Source organism: Mauremys reevesii, linkage group 16 (genome assembly GCF_016161935.1).
Source record: "Mauremys reevesii isolate NIE-2019 linkage group 16, ASM1616193v1, whole genome shotgun sequence".
In the NCBI taxonomy this organism is placed as follows: domain Eukaryota; kingdom Metazoa; phylum Chordata; order Testudines; family Geoemydidae; genus Mauremys; species Mauremys reevesii.
Genome location: NC_052638.1, coordinates 5,714,120 through 5,727,329, shown reverse-complemented (window position 1 = coordinate 5,727,329; position 13,210 = coordinate 5,714,120). Strand labels below are relative to the sequence as shown.

The following is a 13,210-nucleotide window of genomic DNA, read 5'->3' as shown; positions in this document are numbered from 1 at the left end:
TCAAGTGTTTGTTAATTATTATATGGGGGAAACTGCAGGGTAATATGGAAATTAATTACAGGAGTCGTGTGATTAAAATCTTGAGTGCAGAGTTGCACTGAACCAGGAACGCGATGGAATTTAAGGAAAAACCTTGGAAAGTCCTTGCTGTCCTCGGCATTCCAATGGCTCAGCATTGTGTTGTCCTCTATCTAATTTTGGAGCTTCTGCCGGGAAATATAATTAAAGGAAGCTTTCTCCACTGACAAATTTCTAAACACGATTGACAATTATTTTTAGCTATACTGTGTGTTCTTCCCTAAGTAGGTAGTTTGCTTCAGAAAACTGATTGCTGCAACTTCTTTCTAAAGCCCACTCAGATGCATGTCCTGTTTTGGTTGTTGTTTTTTTTTTCCCCTGGAGAAAATGCCCTTATGTATGGCTGCTTGCTGCTCATGTGAGGAAAAACGCTTGTTACTTGTGTGTGTCTGATCCGTAGAAGCGACGTTGTCAGTCAGAGGTTAGATATGAGTGGGCCTGACTTCCATTCTAAGTGTGATCTCTTGCAGTTTGCTTTCTGGGCCAGCCTGCTGTTATAAATGACTTGTTTTGACTGGATTGTAGCTGGTCATGTACAGGTTATTGACGTGGTGTTCTGATGTGGGGAATGTTCTTTTTGTTGCTGCTCTTTGGGAACTGAAATCTCCACAAGTAGCTGATAAGGAGGAAATCTCCACCTCACTTAGGTTGAAAGAAATACTTGGAGCTGTCAGGCTTGGAGAGAGCTGCTCCTCTCAGCTCAGGTTCACAATAAGGATTGATCGCTTTTTGCCATGCACAAACTGGCATATATTTGACAGTTCTCTTTAATTCCCATTGGCATTCCAGATCCCCTTCCTAAAATAACCCTTGACACCAGCATTGTGGGCACCAGAAGTAAGAGACGTAAACCTGCTTCTCTTGTGTTTTCGGATGCTTTAACATCTGAACTGGAATGAACATGGGAACAGCCTTTCCCTAGTTGCATACAGCTCTTCTGATGTGAGGTATTGAAACAGGCTGGGGACTGATGTAGAAATCCACAGTGAGATTCTCTGCCCTCTCGTTGCAGCTGCCCTGCTGGTGTCAGAATGTCCCTAGTAAGTGAGGCGGGCGTTGATAGGCGGCTCAAATGCCAGTCTGAACTAAAACCTCTAGTTTTATTTCTGCTTCTCCATATTGGCAAGGGCTGTTCTGTGTCCTTCAGACAGCTAGGCAGAGCAAAATGCAAACCCTCTCCCTTCTGAATTCAATGGAGAGGGAGCCTAGTGGACGGTTAGTAGCTAGGGCAGTGAACTAGTTCTACTTCAACCCTCTAACCTTGGCCAAGTAACTTAAGCTCTGTGCCTCAGTTTACCTAGCAACTACATTATTAAAAACCAGCACTACAGGCTTACACAGCGCTTTCCATACTAAAGACAGACATGTTCCTGGGGTCTATTTGTCTGTCTCAGATGGGGGCTGAGGCTTAATGCGTGTGAGGACAAGCCTTGGCTGAAAGGCCTGTCAGAGTAAAGCCTGTTTGTTATCCCTTACCTAGGTGTCGAGAGCCCCAGAAGTGCTAGAACCCGCAGCTTGAGCAGGCATTCTAGCGCCATGTCTGCTCAGTATCCTGAGCAATCCGGAAGGAAATTGATGAAGGAAGCTGTCGAACGAGAAGCTGAGCTGGATGGTGGAGCTGTAATAGGAGAGGTGGGTGACTCCGAGGAAGAGGAGATGACTGAGGAGGAAGCTGAAACCGAGGAGCCTGAGAGTGAAGGTAAGAACGCACTCATGGTGGTGGTAGAAGTCAGTTGGAGGGGCTGCCCCTGGGGCCTGTCAATAGACTGTGGGAGGGTTTTAGTAACAATATTACCACCCATGTTGTCCACTAGATTCCACAGTAGAATAATGCCCAGCTAGATCTCTCTGCTGAAGAATATTCTTACTGTGATTTTCCTCTTGAATGAAAAGGGAATATTTCAGTGCTATTGCTATCTCCAATAGTCTAAACCTAAGGACTTGTTAAAGGCTCAGTCCTGATCATTGGCCTGTCTCCTCCTAGTAACATCACTTATTCTTTAGGGTAGAGTTATTTGGTGTCAGATTAACCAGTGCTTTGAGTTGCCAAATCCCTGGGTTCTTGTCTAAGGCCTAAAAAATCTATCCCTGATAGTCTTAGCTGTAGGTTTCTCAGGACATATACTTTTGGTCCAGCTCCATCCAGTTACATGCGCTAGTCAAAAATGAAATGCTTCTAACATCCAACACCCTGCGTGAGCCAGGGAGCAGGAATTTGGGGCAGTAGCCAACTTGCACAAAGCTATGAAAATTCTCCTGCCAACAGGGACTGAAACTCACATATAGGTGGACTGGTGCTGTAATGTCAGGGCAGGCTCCACAGAGATCAGGGAGGTTGGGGTTATTGAAAGGGCTGAGCCAGTCCAAGAATATATGGGCAGAGATGGTGACCTGATGTTATCACTCTTTATTCTGCATTACACACAGCAAGAGGGGCATCTGCCTCAGGACTCCTCCTCAGACAGCACTGACGGTTACTCAGTCTCTCAGGAGACTCCTGTCTGCTTTCTTGTTGAAGACGTAGGTTCAGGGTGCTGGGTTCTCCACCAAACAAGTCTCTGCCTGAGACAAGCTTCAGTGTCCGGCTTGACTAGTACAAAAATCTCCCAGAATGGGGTGCACCGTGGAGTGGGGGATTTGTGGGAAGGCATCCTGAAAAAACAGCTCCCCAATCTCCGCTCTCCTCACCAGCAGCGGCAGCAGTGTTGGGTGGTCAGGCTGGCTGCACCAGAATGCCCACGTAGCACATGTTGTGCAGAGGGGCCAACTGGGTTGCCGCTAGTGTCAAAATAAATGTTGTGGATGTACTTAACCGTGCTGCCAAGTGCGCTGGCCCTTTCGGCGGCTCTGGCTGGAGAGTAGGTTGGGCCTGCTCCCTAGAACATTGTTCGCGGGAGGGGAGGGGTGTAACATTCAATAAAGGTGGGGAGAGAAGTTGGACAAAGATCAAAGCCAAGCGTCACCCTCCTAATCGCCTGAGGACACTCTGAAGAGCCTAGTGTAGTGCTGCAGTTTGCCACCCTAGGCGCTGTACCCCACCCCACAAAAGCTTAGGATTGCCTGCTCAGAAAGGGCTGAGCTGAGGGACCCATTCTCAGAGGGACTCTTAGCATCGCATTTGGTGTGTGGAGCGCTCAGTAGAGGGTGCTACTACCATGGGTCTTGAGCAGTAGTCATTTTCTGTAACAGATTGTATTATTCTAGCTGTTTGTAACCATCACTAGGTTAAACTAATACCACGTTGATCCTATAACTTCAGTCTGGGGAAAGCCTGCAGAGGAAACCAGGAAGCAAGGAGTCCCACCCACTCCCCCATTCCCTCCTAAGACATGGAGTCATTGTCTCATTTCTCCACTTAACCTGCTTTGTCCTTCCTGATCCCGCTTGTGGGGGAGAAGCAGATGGAAGGTTCAAAAATGAAGCTGAAGAGGGTAGATAACAGGGTCTGCCCCAGATGAAACTTACATGGTGGCTGCTGCCCCTTCTGATAGAGGCAGGCTCACAGCCCTCCAGGATCCTGGTTTGGTGTCTCACTCCCACTTCTTTCGCCCTTCTATGACCTGGGCTTCAGCTGGCCGGCCCCTTCTGTGGAAGTGGGTGATGCTGTTAGACTCTGCCCCTTCCAGTGTAAGGGAAGGAACTTCTTCCTAGGCGTGTCCCTGGTGCGGGGGGAATAGTTCTGGGCTTCTGGGAGCCTCCTTGGGAACTGAGTGTAGCAGAGCCAGCTCCCATCCTGTGGAATCGCTTCTCTCCATGGCCATGGAGTACAAGACTAGGTGTACAGAGTTGGCCAGGCACACAGGGAGAGAAATCAAGAGGAGACTGATTAATCGCTCTCAAAAAGGAGAGACGCCTTATCGCCCTAAAAGCAGCTGCAATCCATAAGACTCAGCGTGGAACCAATGCTGCAGTTGCTGAGGACTCTTGTCATCCCTACTGAGAGGGAAAGAGGCTACAAGACACTTACAATGTGGTCTGTACTGTGGAAAATTTGGTATCCCCACCCCCTTATGGGAGCATTTGCAGCAGGAACTCCAAACCACTAAAATCCAGGGCTTAAGTGTCTCGTGCTCTCTCTCCTCAGAGCTGTCCATGAAAACACCTGCATTCGTCCGTGCTAAAGCGTATAGACCATCTCCCTTGCTGTCAACCCCACGCACCCTGAAAACTGCTGCTTCCAAGTAAGTGTGAACCCACACTCCACAGTGGTCAGGCAGAGCTGGAAGCTGGCGTAGCTGCCAAGGCCAGACCCCAGGGGATTGTTCCCTAGCCAGTCACCCTTGGAGCTCTGTGAACTGTTAGGTGCTGCTTCAGTGGTGCAAGGGACTCTGACTTTGGCAAGTGGGTAAAGGCAGCTATTGAGCGACTGTTGTTAAACTATTCTCCCAGGGCAGGTCTCAGGCTGCAAGCCCTTCCCATGAGCACTCATTGAACCTTTTCCTTTCCTGAAGGCTCTTCATAGTGTTGGAGGCGAATCAGGGGCACCAGATTGCAGCTGCTAATGCAGCGCTACAGTAATATACAGTAAATAGTCATAGCCCAGAATTGGAGCCCGGAGATGCTGGCAGGGCAAGGAAAGAGGCAAGTCCCTTTAGCGTGTTAAATGAACTGTGGTGTCTTGGATTTGGAAAGCCGCTGTCCGCTATTGCCCCGTGACTAGTGCTTTTCCCGGTGCTGAGTGTGGACTGCACCTGACTGGAGACACAAAAGGCACCTCTGCCCTGGGTCACTCTAAACCAGTCAGGTTAATGGGTGATACCACCTGGCCAGCCACGTGCTTCATCCGAGCCAGCAATAAGAGGTTCTCCTGCCCCTGGAGCTCAGTCTCTCCAGCCCCAGGACTATCTGGGTTTTGTCCAGCTTCTCCAGTGATATGGCAGAGGGTGATGCTGTAAGTACTCGTGTTCATAGGCGCCAATGCGGGCCCATCAGCTATTTGGGGGGAGGGGGCAAGGGGATCAGCATTTGTTTTGCAGAGCCGGGAACCGCCCCCAATCAGCTGTTTCCGGCTCTGAGCTGCTGCACTGATCAGTGTGGCCAAAACAGCTCTTTCAGGCAGTGCTATTCAGCTGGTTTTTGACCACCAGCCAATCAGTGAGGGGGACTCTCCTGCTGGGGCAGGGGCTGAGTGACCCCACTGGTGCCGTGCCCCCCCCCCCACACCTGCATTTTGTGGGCAGCAGGCTGCTTTCTGTGGCTCTGCCGCTGAGCAGCTCCCTGCCTCGCTTCAGCCTCTCAGACAGCTAAAGGTAGTAGCAGCAGCAGGTAAGTGTATTTCAAAGGGGGTCTTGGGGTGAGGGTGGCTGGGGTGGTGGTGGGGGGACTGAAACCTCTTCCCAGCCCCACGTGGCTGTGCAGAGAGCCAGCACCTGGCTGCTGGAGGGGTGGCCGTCTGCAATGGGGGGGCACCGGCTGCAGCCCAGCTCTCCTGCATCTGGCAGGGGGCTCTGTCAGAGGCCTTTCCAAAAACATCCCCCTGGCCCCTGCAGCACAGAGAGACTGAGAGTACCAGCCCCCGCTGGGCAGCTGGACTGGGATGGGCGTGGGGGGGTGTCTCCTGGGCTTCTGCGGGGTGCAGTGCCCCCCTGCTTGCCCTCCCTGCCCAGGCAGAGGTGCCTGCCTCTTGGAAACAGTGGCCACATGTCCATGCAGTGCGCTTGGTCCCCCTCCCTGGCATCTGGGTCTGCCTCTTACTGGGGTGGGGGTGGGGGGTGGAAGGGAAGCAGCAGTGGGGAAGGGTGGGGGTGGGGGAGACACTCAAGCTATCAGGGGAAGCCTTCCACGCAGAGCAATCTCTGCCTTGGGGTGTGGATGGACTAGTCTCCCAAGGGAAGGGCTAGTGTGACCCCTGGGTACAACCTGGGCTGGGACGAGCTCCTGTTTAGTCCATGTGCTCTGGCAAACACAAGTCCAAGCATCATGTGGGGGGAGGGGAGGGCATTGCCGAGTCTCAGGGTTGAGTAATTCTCTGGTGATGGTCATTGAATTGCTAATTGTCATTCACTTGCTGCACAGTGGCTGGTGATGGCTGTGGAAATCAGCCATTTGGTCAAGTGCCTTGTTGTTTCTGGGGAGTTGCCCTCTGGGCTACTCCCAAATTTGCAGCATATTTCATTAATACCATACCGCACAAGCTCATAATTTCATACACTGTAATGATACACATAGTTCGACAGAAGAGTGGGTTTCAGCAAATCAGAACCTTTCCCATGATACCTTACATGGCCTGCTTTATATGAACTGTAAAGACTATATACAAATGATGAATATGGGGCTTACAGAGCACAGCACACCACTCCCCCGAGCTATAGAGCAGTGATTCTCAAACTTCTGTACTAGTGACCCCTTTCACATAGCAAGCCTCTGAGTGCAACCCCCCCACCTTATAAATTAAAAACACTTTTTATATATTTAATCCTAGAATATCAGGGTTGGAAAGGACCTCAGGAGGTATCTAGTCCAACCCCCTGCTCAAAGCAGAACCAACCCCAACTAAATCATCCCAGCCAGGGCTTTGTCAAGCCTGACCTTAAAAACCTCTAAGGAAGGAGATTCCACCACCTCCCTAGGGAATCCATTCCAGTGCTTCATCACCTGCCTAGTGAAATAGTGTTTCCTAATATCCAACCCAAACCTCCCCCACTGCAACTTGAGACCATTGCTCCTTGTTCTGTCATCTGCTACCACTGAGAACAGTCTAAATCCATCCTCTTTGGAACCTCCCTTCAGGTAGCTGAAAGCAGCTATCAAATCCCCCCTCATTCTTCTCTTCTGCAGACTAAACAATCCCAGTTCCCTCAGCCTCTCCTCATAAGTCATGTGCTCCAGCCCCCCATTATAAGTGCTGGATGTAAAGCGGGGTTTGGGGTGGAGGTTGACAGCTCGCAACCCCCCATGTAATAACCTCGCAACCCCCTGAGGGGTCCCGCCCCCCAGTCTGAGAACCCCTGGTGTAGAGTGTCACAGCTAGAAACTCCAAGACTTGGGACTTCTAAAAGGAGACTGGACAAAACATGCCGTCAGGATCAGCCCTGCATTGGCAGGGAGATGGACTGAGCCAGGAGATCACAGGGGGCTTTTCCCCCTGTAACTTATATAATTCCAGCCCACTCTCCTGGCAGTACAAATTCTGGTACTAAAGACCTGGTGCCTGGATCCCATATTGCCTTGCACTGGGATTGGGAATTAGTGCCCTGATGTGCGACTCCTCCCCTCGGGCCAGTGTAGATCCTGCTGCCAGTACAGCTGTTTGCAGGTGCCCCTGTGTTTAGCTGAACCCTTGGACTCAGTCCCTGAGTGTCTCCCCACTAAACTGAGAGCTAAACTGACACTACTGTGTTCCCCTGCCGTGTGGATCCCAGCCTGCTTGTACTGTGAACTTTTTGGCACGCACACGTGGCTGCATTTATCTCATTGTGCTGGTAGGGCTACTTCCTTGGTGTGATGATGACATTATGCCAAGATGAATCCTGAAAATAGTGCCCTGGTGTGATGGTCACTCTGTGCTGTTCATGTGACTCCCGCATTTTTGTATGCTGTGTTGGTGTAGCCCTGTTGTTCCCAGGAAATTAGAGCGACAAGGTGGGTGAGGTAATATCTTTTATTGGAGCAAGTCTTGTTGATGAGAGCGAGAGAGAGACGCTTTGGAGCTTCCGCAGAACTCTTCGTCAGGAAGAACTACTCTGTGAAAGCTCCAAAGCTTGTCTGTCTCTCTCACCAACAGAAGATATTACCTCGCCCACCTTTTTATTCTAATGTGAATAGCCTCCCTCCAAAACTGGCAGAGGTGCTTGGAGGAGGGGGCGGAGAGGAGCGAGCGGTGGGCAGGCGGGGGAGGGAGCAGAGTGGGTGGGGTTGGGGCCTCGGGAGGGCACTCACCGGCAAAACCAGAAGTCAGCACCTATGCTCGTGTTGGACGCGGCTCTGAACTGAGATGGCGAAGGATGCCTCCCAGCCAGGGCTGGCCATGCTCGTTCTGCGTTGCAGGATATGGTGAGGGATTGGTCGGTAGAAAAGCACAGTAATGTGTGACCCAATGCAGAACCTCAGCCAGAGAAACCAGCATGTGGCTGTTTCACATCCAGAGAGAGCGTGGGAGTTTGGTGGTGCAGGTGGCCAGTGTAGGAGCCACAGCACTTGTGTTATGCCACCAGGGAATCCCCTTCTGTTGGTGCAGTCCTCCCCGACCAGCTACTCTAGCTTTAGGGCCATGATCTGCAGGATTGGGGGCAAAGTGCCTTTCACAGAATCGTAGAAATGTAGGACTGGAAGGGACCTCGAGAGGTCGTCATGTCCAGCCCCTTGCACTGAGGCAGGACCAAGTAAACCTAGACTGGACAAAACTGTCAGGGACAATCTGTTCTTAAAAACCTCCAGTGTTGGGGAGTCCACAACCTCCCTGGGAAGCCTATTGCAGAGTTTAACTACCCTGAGGGTTGGAAAGCTTTTCCCAATATCTAATCCAAAGCTCCCTTGCTACAGATTCCTTTGTGTCCTACCTTCCGTGGATCAATTGATCACTCTCCTCTTTATAACAGCCCTTCATATATTTGAAGACGGTTATTGGGTCCCCTTCAGTGTTCTTTTCTCAAGACTAAACATGCCCTCTAAGAAGAGGACCTGCACTTTCCTTTGTCTTTCTTTTGCTCCTAATGTATTTAAATAACCATTTCTTACTGCCTGTCATGTCTCTAGCTTGGTGTAACTCATTTTATGCCTTGGCCTTTCTGATTTTGTTCCCACTGCCTTGTGCTATTCTTTGTACTCCATCTTAGCAACTTGTCCATGCTACCACTTACTGTGGGATTCCTTTTTTATTTTCAGGTCATTAAAGAGCTCCTGATGGAGCCATATTGGCCTCTTACTATTCTTCTTTCCTTCACATTAGGATAGTAAGTTTGTTGTGCCTTTAATATTGTCTCTTTGAGAAACTGCCAGCTCCCCTGGTCTTTCCCCTTAGATTTTGTTCCCATGGGACCTTACCTACCAGGTCTCTGAGTTTGCTGAAATCTGCTTTTTTGAAGTCCATTGTCCTTACTCTGCTACTCTCACTTCTTCCTTTCTTTAGAATCATGAAATTGATCATTTTGATCATAGGCCTAGCCCTGCACGGTCATTTTCACTCAAACTGCCTTCCACCTTCAGATTTGCAACCAATTCCTCCCTTGGTCAGAATCACATCTAAAAAGGCTGTCCCTGGTTACTTCCTCCAGCTTCTGAAACAAGTTGTCCCCAGTACATTCCAGGAACTTGTGTTTTGTTATATCACTTTTCTAGCAGATGTCTGGGAAGTTAAAGTCCACTATTACTACCAGGTCATATGTTTTGCATATTTCTGTTGTTTGTTTTAGAAATACTTCATCCGTTTCTTCCTCCTGATTTGGTGGTCTGGAGTTAGACCCCTATCGTGATGTCACTCCATCGCCTCTCCCCCCACCTCCCTTTTATTGCCACCAGAGGCTTTCAGCTGGTCTGCTTCTCACCGCCTTCTGGACCTCTATTCTTGATGTATAATGCAACACCTCTGCCCTTTTTTCCCTGCCTCTCTTTCCTGAACAAGCTTTACCCCTCTAGACCAATATTCCAGTTATGAGATTTATCCAAGTCAGTGATGCCAATTAAGTCATAACTTAGCTTGTGGACAGACCTCTAAGATGTTGATCAGATTCCCTCAATGTTTCCCCTCTGACACCATTGCAATTTTCCATTCCCTCCCCTACATCTAGCCCTCTGTTAAGGTTGCCTTTTTTCTAATGTACCTGCCCCTTGGATCCTAGCTTAAAGCCCTCCCCACTAGGCTGCCAATTGGTGTCCAAAGATGCTCTTCTCCTTCTTGGTCAGGTGGACCCAAACTCTTCCCAGCAGTCCTTCCCGAAACAGCATTCCATGGTCAAGGTAGCCAAAGTTCTCCCATCTACGCCATCTGTGCGGCCATGCGTTCATCTCCAGGATGCACGTGTCCCTACCCTCAACCGAGGGGATGGACAAAAATATTGCCTGTGCCCCTGACTCCATGGACTTCACTTCCAGAGCCCAGTAGTCACTGCTGATCTGCTCAGGGTCAGACCTGGCAAGTATCATTAGTGCCCACACAGATGAGTGCATGCAGTAGTGGTCAGAGGGAATCCCAAAGCATTTCAACCCCTGACCTCCCCCGTGAGTCAGGCATCCATATCCCCATTTGACAATGGGTATACCGAGGGGCAGTAACTTGCCAAGATCACAAACGTTAGAACCAAGGCATCCCTTTTCCATCTTCATACTCCAGCAGCTGCACATACTTAATTCATCTCTGGGGCTGATCTGTTTCCAGCTGCCTATACCCTCCTTTCGCACAGTCCTGCTAGAGCTCTGACCAAAGAACATGCAGATGGGGGGGGGAAGGGCGAGTCAGATAGAGACATTGTGTGCAGGGTCTCTGGACTGAGACTCCAGAGTCCTGGATTCTGCCCTCTGCTCTTTCATTGCTGGGTGACTCTGGCCACTCACTTCCCCCTCTTGATGTCTCCTTTCCCCCTCTGGAACAATGATACTGGCTAACTCTGTAACGTGCTTTGGGCTGTACAGGTGAGAAGTGCAGTTAAAGAGCTAGGTGGTAGTTTTAATAACACACACTTGGATTGGGGCTTCTGTTCCACGGTGGAAGGTTACAGTTCAGAGGCTCCTTCGGAAGAGCAGTACAGGACAATGTCTCAGTGTAAGAGCATCACGATACTTAAAATAAGCATCTTATGAACTGTGTTGGGGGTGGAATATCTAGGAGAAAAATGCCCCGTTTGTCATTACTGAAGATGGTCAAACTACTCCAAAGGCAATTGTGTAAGATCTAGGATTCCCTTTGGGTCTTGGTCTTCCTGCTTCCTCCATCCACTCCCCACCTGTTAACTTTTGTCAACTGGCAAAAATGTGGCTGAGTGACCCCTGAGAGGCTCTCATCTGAGTATGCAGAACTGGCCTGCGGAGCTGCCCAGCTTCACACACTAGTGTGGAATTGGAGGCACAAATGGTGACTTGGCCCCAGAACAGTTTCTCCACATTTGTCGTTCCCTGCCCATTGCGTAGTTCTGCTGACTGTGCCTGCAAACCAGCCCCACGGATGTACGTACCCAGTCCTGGAATCCTGGCCCTAGCAGAGACTCTCCCAAAGGGGCTGTAATACTGCAGCAGAGTCTCGCAAAGGGGGCGAGTTCTCTGGCGCTTCCACTGTTCCGAGGGAGCAGACAGAACTGCCCTGGGGCGTGCCTAGACTGGCCCTTCTTTGTGTTCAGTTGAGGGTTCCTCTGCCAAATTCCATTTGTGCTCACTGCTCCTCCACCCACTAGGCCTGCTTGTTTGGTTTGCTTAGTGCTTTCTGTTTCCCTGGCAGGTTTCCCCCAAAGCCTCCCCGGGCTCAACAGGCTGCAAAGAGAACAGCGATGGCTCCCAGGAGAAGGCGAGAGCCTGCACTACCCAGCAGCTTGGTGAAGAAGATCTTTAGCCATTATGTGAAAGCGCCAGTGGCCAGAGATGCATTTAAGGTTGTTGAGAAGTGGTGAGTAGCAGCAAACTCCTCTCCTCCCAGCCCCCGTTAGCAGGTCTGTGGGCAGGTGTCCTGTAGCCCTTTCCAGCTAAGTAGAGGAAGGTGTGGCAGGAAACAGACCCATGGAAGGGGCTGCCATGCAGTGGGGGGAGGAAACTGCATTCTCAGCACAGACCTGGCCTGTCCATAAGCGCTCTTGGGGCTGGTGCAGTGCTCAGCACCCCATGCTGCTGGGCAGGAGCCTTTGGTTTAGGGCCTGAGGTCTCCCTGTCAAGCAGCCATATTTGTGTTACTTGTGTGTCTTTCCTGCTAGTAGTGGGTGCGGAGGGGTCCCCAGTCCTCTTCAGCTGGCAGGAATCTGGCTGTGGAACATGTCAGTGAGTGTGAAATGGGGCGTGGTGAAGGGCAGGGCTTTGTGTGGTGCAGAACACCCCAGGAGAGCTGTTCCAGCTCAGTGCCGTGCTATATTCTACCATCTACCAATCCCCACAGCTCTGGAGCTTTCTGACTGTCCTTGGGGTGGGGCCCCTCACACCTCTCCGCTCCTGGAAGGCAATCACCTGTGATTAGCTGCAGCGTAGATAGCCCTGTAGAAATGGCTGAGGAGGAGGCAGCTTTTGTGCTTTGCCAACGGACTTCTCTCCTCTCCTCTAGCGTGGAGGTGTACTTCAGGCAGCTCAGTAACGACTTGGAGGCTTACACCATGCATGCTAGGAGGAAGACTGTGGAGGAAGCTGACCTGGAGCTCCTCATGAGAAGGTAGGGTGGAGTTTGTTCTATTATGTTGGTCACATGAAAGCGAAGTGCAAATAAGTGTGCTCGTGGGAGCATTTCAAAAGCTCCTAAGGGGTGAAGCATCTCTCACTGACAAGTGGCTAGGGAGAGTGGGTGGGTGAAGAGGATACAACCACAACTGGCATCTTGGAGCCCCAGGCTGGGGTGGGAGCCCATTGTCAGACTAGAAACTAGTTCCCAACAGGCTTTAACACTGATCTAACCCTTTGACCAGCAAGGTGCTGATCCCGTCTCCTGCTTTTAGTCCCCGTGGCATCCCCTGGTATATGCTCCTGGCTGTAACACGTTCTGGAGCCAGAGGACAGTTTCCAGTGTTTCCTGCATCTGACACTGCCTGAGATCCTCTGAGTTAAAGCCGAATTTAGGGCAGTTCACTTGTAAAATCAGTGTTCTGGAGTGTCCAGATTCCAGGCCCTGCAGGAAAGGAAGAAGCTAGTTCATCCATTGTATCTAGCCAAGGATTCCAACACTCAGCTTCGTTGTGTCTCTGTTCCTAACACAGCGCTTCGTTGGTGGCTCACGTTAACATAAGTTACATACAGTCTATTGCTCCGCTCAGAAGCTGCCTGAGTAGAATTTGTGAAGTGCTCAGTTTGTTCTTCAGGTTTGCACAGTTCTGTAGCTTCTTGACAAGGGTGTTTGACATCTCCTCTTTGGGAAATGACTAAAATCTGCCCTAGGAGTAATGCTGCTTACCTGCAGCTCAGACAGCCCCCCGCCAGTGACTGCTGCTTGCGATTCACTTTAATCCTCGCAGCCAGCCAGTGGATACTGGGCCAAGGAGCACGCCTGCTGGCTGGTGAGAGCTTGAGCAGTCAC

General features: G+C 50.6%; 1 protein-coding gene across 1 annotated transcript in view; it reads left to right on the top strand.

Annotated features, from left to right (window-relative positions):
- The window catches only part of CENPT (centromere protein T), a 35,850-nt gene that overhangs the window by 21,280 nt on the left and 1,360 nt on the right, over positions 1-13,210 (top strand). The window contains exons 10-13 of the mRNA XM_039503949.1: positions 1,559-1,777; positions 4,163-4,259; positions 11,444-11,608; positions 12,251-12,355. Coding sequence (XP_039359883.1) covers positions 1,559-1,777; positions 4,163-4,259; positions 11,444-11,608; positions 12,251-12,355 — 586 coding nt within the window. The remainder of the gene's footprint in view (positions 1-1,558; positions 1,778-4,162; positions 4,260-11,443; positions 11,609-12,250; positions 12,356-13,210) is intronic.